This window comes from Schistocerca gregaria, chromosome 2 (assembly GCF_023897955.1).
Source record: "Schistocerca gregaria isolate iqSchGreg1 chromosome 2, iqSchGreg1.2, whole genome shotgun sequence".
NCBI classification, from domain to species: domain Eukaryota; kingdom Metazoa; phylum Arthropoda; class Insecta; order Orthoptera; family Acrididae; genus Schistocerca; species Schistocerca gregaria.
Window position 1 is genome coordinate 874,483,257 of NC_064921.1, and position 16,372 is coordinate 874,499,628.

At 39.9% G+C, this 16,372-nt stretch overlaps 1 protein-coding gene across 3 annotated transcripts in view; it reads left to right on the forward strand.

Moving 5' to 3' along the window:
- The window catches only part of LOC126335279 (26S proteasome non-ATPase regulatory subunit 14), a 34,133-nt gene that overhangs the window by 621 nt on the left and 17,140 nt on the right, over nt 1-16,372 (forward strand). For all 3 annotated transcript variants that reach the window (XM_049998346.1, XM_049998345.1, XM_049998344.1), the window contains exons 2-5: nt 90-352; nt 498-714; nt 9,975-10,087; nt 11,889-12,089. In XM_049998346.1, coding sequence (XP_049854303.1) covers nt 110-352; nt 498-714; nt 9,975-10,087; nt 11,889-12,089 — 774 coding nt within the window. In that variant the 5' untranslated portion in view covers nt 90-109. The remainder of the gene's footprint in view (nt 1-89; nt 353-497; nt 715-9,974; nt 10,088-11,888; nt 12,090-16,372) is intronic.

The window sequence follows — 16,372 nt, forward strand, 5'->3', positions numbered from 1 at the left end:
TGTGAAATGACAGGGATGCTGGATATATAGCAGTCCTGTAATTAGCGTGCACTGAAGTATCTAAATAAATTTTGATATAAATTTTTCAGGTTTTACTTGTGCCAGTGCTATGGATCGTTTATTACGGTTAGGTGGGGGTATGCCAGGTTTGAGCCAGGCACCTCCGCCTTCAGACGCACCTGTAGTTGACACAGCAGAACAAGTTTACATTTCTTCATTGGCTTTATTAAAAATGTTGAAACACGGTCGCGCGGGAGTGCCGATGGAAGTCATGGGTCTAATGCTTGGAGAATTTGTTGATGACTATACAGTTCGTGTGATTGATGTGTTTGCAATGCCACAAACGGGAACGGTGAGTCACTTTACTGTTCTTTCCTAATCAGTCCTCAGCTGTTTCAATTTAAATTAAATCCGAAAATAGGTCTTTCACATTAACAGTTTTTAAATCGGGGCTGCGTGTTGTAATAAATGGAACTGTTTTTCTTTTTTGTCTGCAGGGTGTAAGTGTCGAGGCCGTGGATCCTGTATTTCAGGCCAAGATGCTTGATATGCTAAAGCAAACTGGACGACCAGAAATGGTTGTGGGCTGGTACCATTCTCACCCAGGTTTTGGTTGCTGGTTATCTGGTGTAGACATAAATACACAACAGAGTTTTGAGGCACTTTCAGAGCGTGCAGTGGCGGTTGTGGTGGACCCTATCCAGAGTGTTAAAGGTTGGTAGTGAAGAGCTTGTTGGAATGTATGTAGTAGTTCATTAAGTCCTTTGTAGTATAATGTCCGTTTTCAGTGCACTTTAATTGATGCAAAACCAATTGTCAGCCTGAAGGCAACGAGAATACTAAAATCAGGCTGAATTGTTTTCTTCTTTCACTTTTGTCAGATTTTGTTGAAGCATTTTTTTCTCCTCAGAGAAGTGTTGAATTACCATGTTGGCAAAGGTACAAAGCTTCCTTCTTTCCTGGATGACTACTAATTAGATCCATTGTTAAATATATGTACATCATGCATGAACTGTTTTCCACAAGTTCACTACCTAACTGGTGCACTTACATTTCATGACCTTTCTCAGAAAGGCCCGTTATTTACCAGCTTGCTTGAGTTATGAGTGATCATAGTAGTTTTCTTGTCACATCCCATGCTTTGTGTGTTCATTTTTCTTAGAAAAGTGATTTCTAAATTTTCTTGTGTTGGATGCCTGATTTTTATCCGTCATTGCTGAAATGCTGTTAGCTATGTCACAGTAATAAGATCTGCAATGAGGAAGCTATCTATTTTATGTATACTACAAATTCATTGTGTAGTATTACAGTTTTCAGTACGACAGTTAAATAAAATGAGGTAGAATATTGAAGTACTGAGCAAAGCTGTGCCTCAGTAAGTGAATTGGCTTGCATTCAGGTGGAATAAGTACCACCACCACCGTCTTGTACCCAACGTCTATTCTGACGAAAGCATATAAATAATGACTTCAGTTAAGATAACTGTAACAATGTTGTATACATTAGTTATTTACTTAGGACTCAACACTTGCACATGTGAAATGTAAAAATTCGCGAAGTTATGCTCACCTGTCTTTAAGTCTTATTGTTAATGTGGTTATAGCTTTTCCATACATTAACATGATAGGCTTAGCAAAAGGCATGCATGAAGTTCATACAAGACCCTCGTGAATTATGGTGGTATATAAATAAATATTTCAATATTACAAATAGAAGTAGGGAGCAGTGGAAGAATAAACCATGTCACCGTGCAGGAGATAGTTTGGTTTACCGATGGGTAGAGAACAGATGAAGTCACTGTGGTTGGGGTTTACAGAGTAGAGTAGACTAGAAAGAGCATTCCCTCTAGGGAAGTGTGCCACAGTATTGCAGATGGAAATATGTGCTGTCAAAGTGCGTGCAGAGGAGAATTTGTGTAGGTTCTACAAAGATTGTGGGGAAGGCGAGCCAAAGGTTGCGTTTCATTGGCAGGACACTTAGAAGATGCAACAAGTCCACTAAAGAGACAGCTTACACTACACTCGTTCGTCATCTGTTAGAATATTGCTGTGCGGTGTGGGATCCTTACCAGGTGGGATTGACGGAGGACATCGAAAGGGTGCAAAAAATGGCAGCTCGTTTTGTATTATCACGTAATAGGGGAGAGAGTGTGGCAGATAGGATACGCGAATTGGGATGGAAGTCACTACAGCAAAGACTTTTTCGTCACGGCGAGATCTTTTTACGAAATTTCAGTCACCAACTTTCTCTTCCAAATGCGAAAATATTTTGTTGAGCCCAACCTACATAGGTAGGAATGATCATCAAAATAAAATATGAGAAATCAGAGCTCGAACAGAAAGGTTTAGGTGTTCGCTTTTCCCGCGCGCTGTTAGGGAGTGGAATGGTAGAGAGATAGTATGATTGTGGTTCGATGAACCCTCTGCCAAGCACTTAAATGTGAATTGCAGAGTAGTCATGTAGATGTAGATTGTAGCACCTCCTTTTATTAAGATGGCCAAACAGCACTGAAATCTCTATCCACCGCTGAAACAAGTTCAAAGGTCATTGCAGAATGCCCCAAAGCCCTTGTGGGATGAGGAGAAAGCAACGGGATAAATTTTCTGTAGCTCTCGGGTCACATAGGAATCACTGGCAGTGAACAAGCTAAATGGGCTGGACCCAGGACCTGTGTGACGACTTTATTTATTGGACAGGAACCTGTCCTAACATCACTAATTCAGTGGATAAATCAAAACTATGAAACTGAAGGTGATACAAAAACCTAAAAATAAATCCCCTTACCAGCCACCGGAGCAATTATTTATTTCCCTTCTCTGAACTCTCTCAAGGTAAAATGAAGAAGCAAGTAAGACAGGCTAAAGGGTCCATATAATATGATTAGTTATAAACACCAGATGCCAAAATAACAGGGCTGGGTCCCAATGGCTAAGCCTTTGAAACAATGATACCGTGTTTTTTTTTTTTTTTTTTTTTTAAAAAAAAAAAAAAAAAGAATAAGGTACAGCTTGTCGGCTTTGACTATTGACATTGATACCACATCTATTTGTCAATACTGCGAATAAAGTATTGTGACTATGACATTACGCAATCTTACAAATTTTAAATGTCAAAGTACAAGGAGAATGTTGAGGTTTTTGACAGGAATGCCTTCAAACACATTAAAATTATTAGATCAGTTAGGGAAAACTGGAACATAAATGTAACTACGGAATTCATAAGAACTGAAAAAAAGAATTGATTTTGGAGTAACTCAGGAATGTGGGTGTATGAACTCCTTTTACATTTCCTCTCTTTCTTTATTTTATTTTATCCACTAGAAGTGGTTAGTGAAAGCTTTTCTTCCTTCTAAAGTAAGCAGTATGAAATTTAAGGTTTTACCAGATTATGTGATATTTATTCTGCCGCATTCCTCCAAGTTATTCAAATACTAACAATTTAAGGAAAAGATACTACTACTACTGCTGCTGCTGCCAGTAAAGATGACATGTTAAGTTCCAGGCACACAATTAATTAATTGTACATGTGTGCATCTTAATGTGTCATCTTTATGGTAAACAGCACTCTATCTATCTTTTCCTTCTATTGTTCACATTCCAACCAGCAGTTTCCATTATTCAAATATTGTATATGCTGGTAAAAGCTTAAAGAGAAATTATCATTAAACATTTGTTGGCTTTGCCAAATCATTATCAAACTGTCACTTTCCAGCCTAACCTAAACTTCACTCTGTCATTACAACCTTCATCTACAGCACGAGTGTATTTTAGCAAATGCATGTTAACTTTGCTGTATTGAATTTTACACCTTTATTATGACTGGTTACGGTTGTCAACCATCATCCAGGGAAAAGCAAAAAACAATATGTCTCTTATATTTCATATTGTGCTACAAAGGCCATACAAGAGGGCATATTATGATACACATCAATAGCTATCAGTGAAATCTTGTTTTTCATTGATCCTCTTGAAAATATTTTTATTATATGGTATGTCTGTGAATATCAAATTTATTTTATGAATATAAAAATCTGTATTATTTTTTCTAAATGAAAACTTATTTTATTTCTTCATGATTGTCCTACATTAATTGCCATGGCTTCCAGCCTACAAGGATGTGAGTCACGCATTTCTGTTGTTCTACCTCGGTCCATCCAGAACCAAATTTCTACTAGGATATCCAGCCCTCAGTCATTGTTACACAGTCCCAGTGTTTGGGACCCCTTTTATAAAAATGTGACATGCTGCCTCATATTTGTCAACTAGAGACAGTCTGCATATGAAAGCTTAAGACTCTCAACTTTCTTGTTCACACTTCAGGGGGTGCAGATCACATTACTCTCCTCCATATTTACAAGGCCTTGGTCTTGGCCAAATTGAATTGTGGTTGCCAGGGTTACCACTCAAAGGCACATTCAGCTTTGATATTGTTGTACCCAGTCCAATGCTGTGGACTAAGGCTGGCCAATGGTGCCTTCCGGATTGGTCGTATAGGCAGTCTTTTGACTTAAGCAGGGATCTTCCCTCTTCAGTTTTGACGGCACCAAGTCGTGCTCACTTATGCAGTCATCATCTGACAATTAACTAAATCATACAACTTGTCAAATTCTATTTGCACACTTGGGGCATCATACACCTGACACACACACCCACAGATGGGACTACCAACTGGAATTTAAGAGACCTTCCAAGACCTCCACCTAACCTCCTTAGAATGTGCTTCCAATCTTATTTTGCCCCCTCTCCCCACCTCTCGCCCTCTCCTGCTGGTTAGTACCAAGACCATGAATTAGCACTTAAAGGTCGTAAAGTTTGTCATCCCTCATGGTCTTCTGACATCTCTTCCTCTCATTTCTTCTGGAGTATTGGGCTCCTACCATCATTTACACTGATAACAGTAAAACTATGTATAGGACAGGATACATTCTTGCATTTCCTGCCATTCAGGAACATCATTTGTTGATAAGAACATGCACTGATTCTGTGTTGCATGTGGCATTCACTATGTGTTGTGTGTTATTAACCTCCTTTACCAGCTGCATGGGTCTGGTTAGCCCCTCTGTTCTGCCACACCCTATTACCTGTTTTAGGGGTAGCACTTCGATGAGAAGAGTCAGGCTTCGGCAGCCAGAGACTGTGTGGTGAGTAGCAGTCTATCCTTTTGTAGTATTGCCATTATTCCATCTTGAATTTTAGATTGATTAGTGTAAGGAAAAGAGAGATTGCTACTTACAGTAAAGATGACACATTAAGATACATACAGGCTCATTTAATTTTTTATTATTGGCAGCCCAAGAGACATACATTGTTTTTTAGGCTTCTCACTTTTACCATTACAGATCTTCTGCTAGAAGGCATTCTACATGTAACTGTATGTGCCCCTGGTGAGGGCTCAGATGCTGGTGGGGCTACTCACGGCTTAGATGAGCCATCTGGGAGATTTGCTCTCGCCCACATACATGTATTTTTCCTTAAATTATTACCCAACTCTGGCATCAGTATTGCTTTTAATGCCTCCGTTTTACCACTCCTACAGTCTTTCAGTATCAAATTTGTGACTAATGTCAATAATGCCATATGAAATACCTCTTGACTGAGGTGCAGATGACGTATTTAGTCACTTAGACCCCAACTGACCAACTTATTAACCTCTGTAAGCTGTCCATATATTTTGGTTTAATTTGACTGCATATAACTATTCCATGCAAAACCTGGACAGTAAGTGCCCTCACACAAGCTGTGCCAGCAGTAATGTTAGACTATTGTTGAAAGAAGTGGCAGGATGCTGCCTCCTGACAGGAAAAATGCACTCCAGCTTTGAATGTTCCACAGAACCAGTGATACATTGTTTATCTCGTGCCACCAGACTGCAGTGATGACTAATCTAATGCCACCAGTAAGTATTGAAATGAATTGATTCACATTTTAAAGGTTAAGTTTGAAGCCCAGAAAAAGAAAAACTGGCAAGGTCAAAAGCTATTCGAATTTCCAGTATTTGTTGACTGCATGCGCACTATCAAATTTTAAAAAGCCAGGGAAATCTCCGACATCAGTATCCAAAAAACAAACAAAATTTGTTACTTTGTGATGGACTGACTCTGTAGTATGTAAAACTGTGGACTAGCAGAAAGTTTTTTATAGAGGGGTGCTTACTAGATACTACATACAAAAAAGTTATTTGCACATCTCAAGAACAGCAGTTAATTTTGCCATCCAGTTAAAACTGTCTCCATTTTTAAAAACAAGTAATAGGTTATACTGTCTTTTCAATTACAAAACATCAACATCTGCCTTGTACCAGAATGTCTAAATTCTGCTTAAAATTAATCCTTTGTTTCCTGCGTACATGCTGTAAAACTTGTACAGAATCATTATTAATTTTTATTGTGAGCCAAAGTAAAGTAATCTTAAATTGATATTGCAATACATATTGTCTTATAACATGCAGTTATTTGGAAAAATGTGTTATTTTCAAGAAACTACTATCATATGATAATGCTATCGGTGTTGACAGAAATAATTGTCTAGACACTAAAACAGAAACTCTTGAGGTCGAATTGTGCATTTAAATATCTTTCATACTGTAGTGTGTGTTTTGAAGGGTAAAGTTTGCATGTCTGTGGTGGCAGCAAGGGGGAAGACACCTTCCTGGCCATTGTGCAATACTAAGTGTTGTCACAGGTGGCTCTAAAGTATGGGCATGTCACTGTCTGGAGGAGAGGCATTATAACTATTCAATACTTTTCTTAGCAAGACAGCCAGAGTAAGATCAGATATCAGTGCCTTTTGGTTTTTAGTAGAAATGAAGATGCAGAACAGGGCTACCTTTTATAATGAAATTTATTGTAATGGTTGTGAGAATCAGCTTAAATAAGTAGCAAGCAGCAAACCTCCAGAGCTCCTTTGAAACCATGCCAAGATATCTAGAGATCTGACCACAATTTTTCATAAATCTATTGCTAAGGGCTAGGTTTTTAGCAGTAATAACGGTGTAGGTCACTCTCCCTGTCTACAAAAAAAAAGGAAGTGTATTAATCAAACAGAGCTGGTGTCATCTATCTTAAATATGTGATTAAAACAGTATCTTTTAATATATTGAGTTCACAATTTCTGAATTTTCTGGTACAAAGTGGAAATCGACAGGGTTTCCTAAAACATGGATCATAAACTCACACTTTTCACACACAGGTGTGAGCTAACAAGGTTCATTTGGTGTTACTGGAGTTCTGTAAAGTTTGATTCAGTAACACATTGATGACTGTAATGTACTTAGGTTCATATGATACTTGTAATTAGATTTGTGACTGGATTGAATATTTGTTAACAGGCACAAATGCTGTATGTTCACTGGGAGAGTGTACCAATAGTGTACCTGGTGTACAGGGGACAAGTATACAGGAGATGACTATTATAGATATTAATGACTAAATGGGTGTAATAACAAAAATAATAAATGTTGATAATAAAATATAAATGATGTAAATAAAATAGAAAGAAACTTCCACATGGGAAAAATATATTAAAAACAAAGATTCCAAGACTTACCACGCGGGAAAGCGCCATTAGACAGTCACAATAAAATAACACACAAACAAAATTTCGAGCTTTCGCAATCGTGGTTGCTTCGTCATGAAAGAGGGAAGGAGAAGGAAAGATGAAAGGATGTGGGTTTTAAGGGAGAGGGTAAGGAGTCATTCCAATTCTGGGAGCGGAAAGACTTACCTTAGGGGGGGAAAAGGATACACACACACACACACACACACACACACACACACACACACACACACACACACACAAATCCATACATATACAGACACAAGCAGACATATTTAAAGGCAAAGAGTTTGGGCAGAGATGTCAGTCGAGGCGGAAGTGTAGAGGCAAAGATGATGTTGAATGACAGGTGAGGTATGAGTGGCGGCAACTTGAAATTAGCGGAGATTGAGGCCTGGTGGATAACGAGAAGAGAGGATATATTGAAGGGAAAGTTCCCATCTCCGGAGTTCGGATAGGTTGGTGTTGGTGGGGAGTATCCAGATAACCCGGACAGTGTAACACTGTGCCAAGATGTGCTGGCCATGCACCAAGGCATGTTTAGCCACAGGGTGATTCTCATTACCAACAAACACTGTCTGCCTGTGTCCATTCATCCTGCCCCTAAAATCATTCCCCGAAATGAGATCCATCCTTCATGAAATCCTCCCCACTCCACCAAGAGTGTCTTTCTGCCGTCCACCTAACCTTCGTAACCTCTTGGTTCATCCTTATGAAATCCCCAAACCACCTTCCCTACCCTCTGGCTCCTACCCTTGTAACAGCTCCCGGTGTAAAACCTGTCCTATGCATCCTCCCACCACCACCTACTCCAGTCCTGTAACCCGGAAGGTGTACACGATCAAAGGCAGAGCCACGTGTGAAAGCACCCACGTGATTTACCAACTGACCTGCCTACACTGTGAAGCTTTCAATGTGGGAATGACCAGCAACAAACTGTCCATTCGCATGATTGGACACAGGCAGACAGTGTTTGTTGGTAATGAGGATCACCCTGTGGCTAAACATGCCTTGGTGCATGGCCAGCACATCTTGGCACAGCGTTACACCATCCGGGTTATCTGGATACTTCCCACCAACACCAACCTATCCGAACTCCGGAGATGGGAACTTGCCCTTCAATATATCCTCCCTTCTCATTATCCACCAGGCCTCAATCTCCACTAATTTCAAGTTGCTGCCACTCATACCTCACCTGTCATTCAACATCATCTTTGCCTGTGCACATCCACCTCGACTAACATCTCTGCCCAAGCTCTTTGCCTTTAAATATGTCTGCTTGTGTCTGTATATGTATGGATGGATTTGTGTGTGTGTGCGCGAGTATATACCTATCCTTTTTTTCCCCCCTAAGGTAAGTCTTTCCGCTCCCGGGATTGGAGTGACTCCTTACCATCTCCCTTAAAACCCACATCCTTTCATCTTTCCTTCTCCTTCCCTCTTTCCTGATGAAGCAACTGCCGGTTGCGAAAGCTCGAAATTTTGTTTGTGTGTTATTTTATTGTGACTGTCTACCGGCGCTTTCCCGCTTGGTAAGTCTTGGAATCTTTGTTTTTAATATAAAATATAAATGGATAGATAAAAAAATCTATTCACCAAGTGGCAGCAGTGGAACACACACAAAAGAATTTAACTATTTCAAAAGAGTGGCTCCTTTTTCTGGCAGAGGAGTGGAAGGGGAAGGAAGAGGAGAGGTGTGAAGGAAAAGGACTGGGGAGGTGTAGGGTAAAGGATACAGTTCAGAAGTAATCCAGAACCCTAGGTCAGCGGAGACTTACTGGATGGGATGAGAAGGAAAGACTTTCATTCTCATCCCATCTGGTAGTTGTTCGCTGACCTAGGTTCTTGAGTGACTTTGCTGAAATGTACCCCTTTTCCTAAACCCCTCCAGTCCTTTTCTTTCTCTCCTATATCTTCATCCGCTTCAACTAGTCTGCCAGAAGGAGGAGCCACTCTCTCCAAAAGCATGTAATAGTTAAATCCGCGCGTGTGTTTGTGTGTGTGTGTGTGTGTGTGTGTGTGTGTGTGTGTGTGTGTGTGTGTGTGTTGTATTAGTTGCAATCTCAAAATTGTCGCAGTTGCTGTTGTTGTATATGATCAAGTTTTATCTTTTGCAAATGGTAGTACCATCTAGTAAGACCCTATCAAAATATCAGTCTGCAGTAAAGGCTCATTATTAGCTCATAATCTAGATAAAATGAAATAGGGTGCAAAAGTTCAGGCATTTGGCATGTATTTCAGAACTTGTTTAGTTGAGATTCATGTCATTGAGTGCACATGGTCAGAATTCAGGGCAGGCAGATGGCTGATAAAGAAGGCAAAATGAATTTGCAGAATCAAACAATGGAAAATCCAGATGGAGTGCAACAATTGAATTTGCCGAATTGTTTGTAATACATAGAATAAAATTGTTTGCTACAGGTAAAGTTGTGATTGATGCATTTCGACTTATCAATCCTAATATGATGGTCCTGGGACAAGAGCCTCGCCAGACAACATCAAATCTTGGTCATCTCCAGAAGCCTTCGGTACAGGTGAGACTGTTTTAGACTTAACACAGCTATGGTAAACAGTAGGTCTGGAACTAGTTAAAGTAAAGAAACTTTCACAAACAAATATGAAAATAATTCTGAAATAAATATACTTTATATATACTGAAGATCAAATGCTGCCAAAAGAAAATAAACAAAATTTTTTAAACTAATAATGGAATAATGTTCAGTACCCGGGGTGGTAATTTTAGTAACAGGAGGGAACAAATTTGATAGTTGAGTCACATTAAGTCTGAAAGATTAAGGCCAGCAGTGAGTGGAAATAACTTGTCTTGATGTACTGTAAAGGAAAATTAGGGGAGTGAGGTAATTATCAACTGGATGATCCAAGATACAGCATGCACAAACTGGTTTATTACAAAATTTGTTATGAAGTTGCCACCACCAAAGTGTACCCTCACAGTACAGCAAAAGTTTAGTGTCTTTTTGATTGGTACACATTCAAATTTAAAAGATACAAGCATGGTCCATAGCGCAACCCCTTTAGTAGGGGAGCCTCACCTCAAGATCGCAGGTACTCATTTGATTGCAGACTGATGAGCCATTCTGGAGAGGCTGGAAAGAGGAAGAATCACCACTTCTATCTGGAATTGAACCCAGGGGCTCTAGAGACCAGTGCTCTACCTGCTAGACCATCACAGTAAAAGATAAAAATGTTTATTTGTGAGCAAATAAGAGTGGTATCAATTTTCTTCCTTACTAGTAGAAAATGCTCACCTTATCGAAAAATTAGGAAGGGTATTACAGTGTAGGTTACGCAAAAATAATTTTTAAGAAAAAATTCTGGACATTGTGCTGTTCAAAGCTAATTAGCATTGAACCATTGTGCACACAAATTCAATTGTCACACCTAAGGTGGTGTTAGCGAATGTTTCTAGTTTGCTTTCCTGTAAATGAACACGAGTGAGACAAGTTTGATATGGGGTGGTAGTAAGGATAGACTCTGAGCCAAAGACGGGATGGTAGTGAGGATAGACCCCGAATCAGACTCGGCAGTCACAAGCTTTTCAAACTCATTCTGACCACCCTGTATATAATACTAGAGATTTTGTTATTTTTTCGTGTTTAAAATGAGATTTACAGTGCTGCACCATTCCCCTCCCTGTTCCTCGCTCTCAGTCCCTCCCTCCCTCATCCCTCCGTTTGTCTGGGTGCAGAGGTTCCGCTTTTACTGTATAGGCCTTTTACAAGTATGTCTGTTTGGAATAGGGGACTGATGACCTTGATGTTTAGCCCCCATCAAACCCCAAAACCAACCACCCCTGTCCCCCCCTCCCTTCCTCCCTCAGCCCCCTGTCCCCCCCTCCCTTCCTCCCTCAGCCCCCTGTCCCCCCCCCCTCCCTTCCTCCCTCAGCCCCCTGTCCCCCCCTCCCTTCCTCCCTCAGCCCCCTGTCCCCCCTCCCTTCCTCCCTCAGCCCCCTGTCCCCCCCCTCCCTTCCTCCCTCAGCCCCCTGTCCCCCCCTCCCTTCCTCCCTCAGCCCCCTGTCCCCCCCCTCCCTTCCTCCCTCAGCCCCCTGTCCCCCCCCTCCCTTCCTCCCTCAGCCCCCTGTCCCCCCCTCCCTTCCTCCCTCAGCCCCCTGTCCCCCCTCCCTTCCTCCCTCAGCCCCCTGTCCCCCCCCTCCCTTCCTCCCTCCCTCCCGCCCCCATATCCCCCCTCTCCCTCCCTCCCTGTCTCCCCCGCCCCTGTCTTCTCCCACCTTTCTGAGGTTTAGCACCTTGTAATCCAGCCAGACGTTAAATGTTGTAGATATATTGTTTATGTGTGTATTTATGTCATTTACAGGCTCTCATACATGGACTGAATAGGCACTATTACTCTATCAGCATTAATTATCGCAAGAATGAATTGGAGCAAAAGATGCTTTTGAACCTGCATAAAAAATCTTGGATGGATGGCCTTATGCTAGCGGACTACTCTGAGCACTGCAAGCTCAATGAATCAACAGTGCAGGATATGTTGGACTTGGCACGTAACTACAACAAGGTTAGTTACATTTTTCACAGATAGTATTGTAATAACTGCAGTGTTGATTTATAATGGAATTTAATTTTAGCGGCAGTTTGCACTATTATACATAACATTTCTGAGTTCGCTGTAGATTAAAACTGTCTTCTGGACTGGGTTTCACAGCTGATAGGGATTGCTTATCCTGGAGTTTGGTAGTCATATTTCAGTCATATTTCAGTCATTTAGCAACACGGCCTATGCGAGCTCTTGCTTATGTTCAGGGCTGCGGCAGTACTGTGGATTAAATTTGTAATGGAGAGCAGTGGGCCACTATTAAGTTTTTCTCCTTAAAGGAGGCATGTAAAACACAAACCATTTCTCTCGATTGAGCTCGTATGACAATCCCCTGGTCAGAAAACGACACGGAAAATTTCCAGTCACAACTTTCAGTGAACTACTGCTGGCTGTTCAGTACCACACAACAAACTACTGTAACAATAAATAAAATAAGTATTCCAACAGTAAAAATGTAAACAAACAAAATCACAGGATGCATCGATCACACAGGATGGTAAACTACCTGAATCTAGAACACAATGCAAGTGGGAAGTGCTGTGGTGGTGGGACAAAGGTTTGGCACCTTAGAGTGCTTGCTGCGGCTGTAGATATCGTGAAAATGGTGGAATGCGGTCCGTGCCTCCTGCATGGCCTACCTCCTACTAGTTCAGTTGTAGGTGTCAATTCTAAAGTAATTTTGAACAGACTACAGCCATTTCAAGCTAAATGCACCAACTTTAGCAGTTGATGAAGAGCTAGAAGAGTTTTGAGTCTCTTTCCAACTATCTTGATAATGATGATATTATGAAAAGGGTAGTTTGCTACTCACCATGTAATGAAAATATTGAGTTGCAGGCAGGCACAACAAGGAGACTGCTGAACATATAAGCTTTCTGTCAGAAGGCCTTCTTCTAAAATGGGAAAGAACACACACACACACACACACACACACACACACACACACACACACACTGAATTGACCCTATCTTGATAAGATAATACCAACAGAGCAGTCTGGGTTCGTACATAATAAAGGAACTCAGGAGTGGGTTCTCTATGTCAAGACAGTTAATTGACAAATGTTGTAGAGAATTTAGTATCCATTTAGTTCTTTGTATGTACAAAACTTGACACTGGCCTCAGAAGTGAACAGCACTGTAAGTATTCACTTTAGTGGTCTTGTTTTTAGTGAATGGACAGACGTTATTACTGAAAGTCAGTTGTGTACTTGACATTGATTGTATTCAGAAGAGAATGTAATGTTGCTAAAAGAAAAATAGATGCTTTTAAGGATCAACAAACGCAAAACAAAAAAGTGATTCCTGGAAAGTAAATGCTGATGCGCTCAACATTATAAATGTTGAAGTGAGGAACATAGTAATTTCAGTACTTGCTGCCTTCAGGAATGAAGTGAAGAGGCCAAAATTTTGGAAATCAAAGAAATGTGAAACTACTTCTTCAAATCATTGTAGCTGTATCTAGCAGCTAAGAACTGTAGCATGAAGCAGCTGACATTGTTGGCCATGTTCTGCTTTATAGTTTTTCCCTCAGTTGTAATAAGCAGCTGTGAAAATCTGCTGACATTCATGAAAAGTTTTGGAAGAAACTGAGAAATTGTGTATTTTAAAATTGTTCTCTGGTGTTTGTGTACCTGCAAACCCTTGTTCTGCTCTGTCTCTTGCCCAAAGTTTGCTGAACTGTTGCGGAACTGGTGGAACAGGAAATATTCTAATAATGTACACCAGCCAACTTTTAATCAATGAGGCTTTTCCTACATTTATTGTCATTGCAAACTGTTTGATGACCAGTTCCGGTTATGGGTTATACTGGCAGACACCATCTTACTACCCATCAGTAAGGCAGTGGCAGACTATTCAGTGTGGCTTCAGTTTATGTAACCAATCAGTTCACTAAATTTCTTGATAAATGTCACAAGTAACCTAACTTTTATTTATTTATTATTTTACATATCTAATTCTGTAGGACGAAATTTAGGAGCAAATCTCCATGGTCATTGAATGAGTCGGTACATGAAATTACAACATAAAAGTAATAACAGATAAAATAAAATGTTTATGAATCCGGAAAAGACATCAAGCTATAAGTTTATGTAAACGCAGTCAACTATGTAACACAGGAATCAGTTTAATTTTTCAAGGAACTCCTGGATAGAATATGAGGAGTGACCCATGTGGTAACTCTTAAGGCTAGATTTGAAAGTGCGTGGATTACTGTCAAGGTATTTCTCCTTTTTTTTGGGGGGGGGGGGGTGGCTGAATACTTAGGCTAATGAATGGGGGGTCGACAAGAGGCTTGCAAAGTGGTACAACCCTCATTGCCCGAACTGTCTGATTCTGTGCCAAAAATTCCTTTTGAGAATGGAAAGCGCTACCCCAAAATGTAATACCATATGTCATAAGCGAATGAAAATATGCAAAGTATACTATGTTTAGTAAACAAGATCCTGAACATGGGCTTTCCATGAAAGTTTACTGTTTTTTTCTGAACACCTAGAAATTTGAGCTGTTCAGTCTCACTAATAATATTCCCATTCTGTATAACTAAGACATTAGGTTTTGTTCAGTTGTGTGTTATAAACTGTAAAAACTGAGTCTTCCTGTAAATTAGCGTTACCTAATTTCTACAAGCCGTTGATCTGTCTTGAACTGCACTATTTGAAACAGTGCCAGTGTTACACACATGCTTTACCACCAAACTACTGTCATCAGCAAACAGAAATATTTTAAAATCAACTGTAATACTAGAAGGTATATCATTAATATAAATAAGCAACAGGAGTGGCCCAGCACTGATCCCTGGGACATGCCCCATGTGGATCCCACAACATAGCCATTTTGATTACTGTAGAGAATGACCTTTTTCTGGCTATTCTTAAAGTAAGAGGTGCATGAATTGTGAGCTACTTCCCTTATTCTACAACGGTCCAACTTCTGGAGCAATATTTTACAATAACATAGTCAAATGCCTTAGTTAAATAAAAAGATGTCTAGTGTTCTAAACCATTTGTTTCATCCATCCAGTACTTCACAGAGAGAAGAGAATAATGCGTTTTCATTTGTTAAACTACTTCTAAAGCCAAACTGTACATCAGACAGCAAATTATGTGAGATGAAGTGAAATAAAACAATATGAACAATTATCCTTCCACACACACCCTTTCCTGCAACTTCAGCAAATACTGACAGCATAGAAATAGATATAAAATGCTCTCTATTATCCCTTTCTCCCTGTTTATAAACCCGGCTTTTACTACTGAGTACTATAATCATTCTGGAAACTGACTGTTGCTAAAGGAAAAATTAAAAATGTCTGAGCACAAGGCTAACATATGCAAGACAGTACTTCTGTATTGTGTTAGGATACACCATCACAGCCATGAGAATCCTTGGTCTTCAGTGATTTAATTGTTGACTTAATCTCCTCCATGTCAGTATCACAAAGGAGTAAAGCATTTTCCAAGTGTGTTATGATTCCCTGTGGAAACTAAGATTTTATTTAATTCACCATCTACATTCAGAAAGTGACTGTTAAGTACTGTACATATATCTGACTTACCAGTAAAAGCAAAATTTTTATTACATGCTGATTTTTTGTGTTTTCAACCTTGTGTTGCTGACCAGACACTTCCTTCATGACTGACAATATGGTTTAAATTCTGATCTGTGAATTAGCTATTCTATTTGTGTACCACATAGTCTTTGCCTTCCTGATAACATTTTTAAGCAGCCTGCATTGGTAATAGGCTGCTGTAGCTCGATTGCAGCAGCTTTCAACATTTTGATGTAATCCTCACTTTTTTCTACATTATATCATTATCGTACTAGTCAGCCATAATGTTAAAATATTCATCCTGAATAAAAGTTATTCACATGTTGACACCAACGGTTCATTGCAGATAGTATTATTCATGTATGGCATTAATACACTGCATGAGTCACACGCATAGATACATAATAGTAATATAGAAGACAGTCTTTCACCAAAATGTTAATAGTGCACTGAACGAACTGAAACTTGCTCTGTAGGCTTAAACACAGTAATGGGTAGCCACAAACTTCTTTGGAAGGGTTAACATTGTGATCACAAACCACGGATTTCAGCTCACTCCTTACCTGGATCTTAGACGTGCTTATAGGTTGCAGGCTGTGGTTTTTGAGATGGGGTGGGCAATATAAAGACTTGTGTATGAAAATATTATTTTGGGAAATACATGTTCATTTGAAAAACTGCTAGGTTAGATT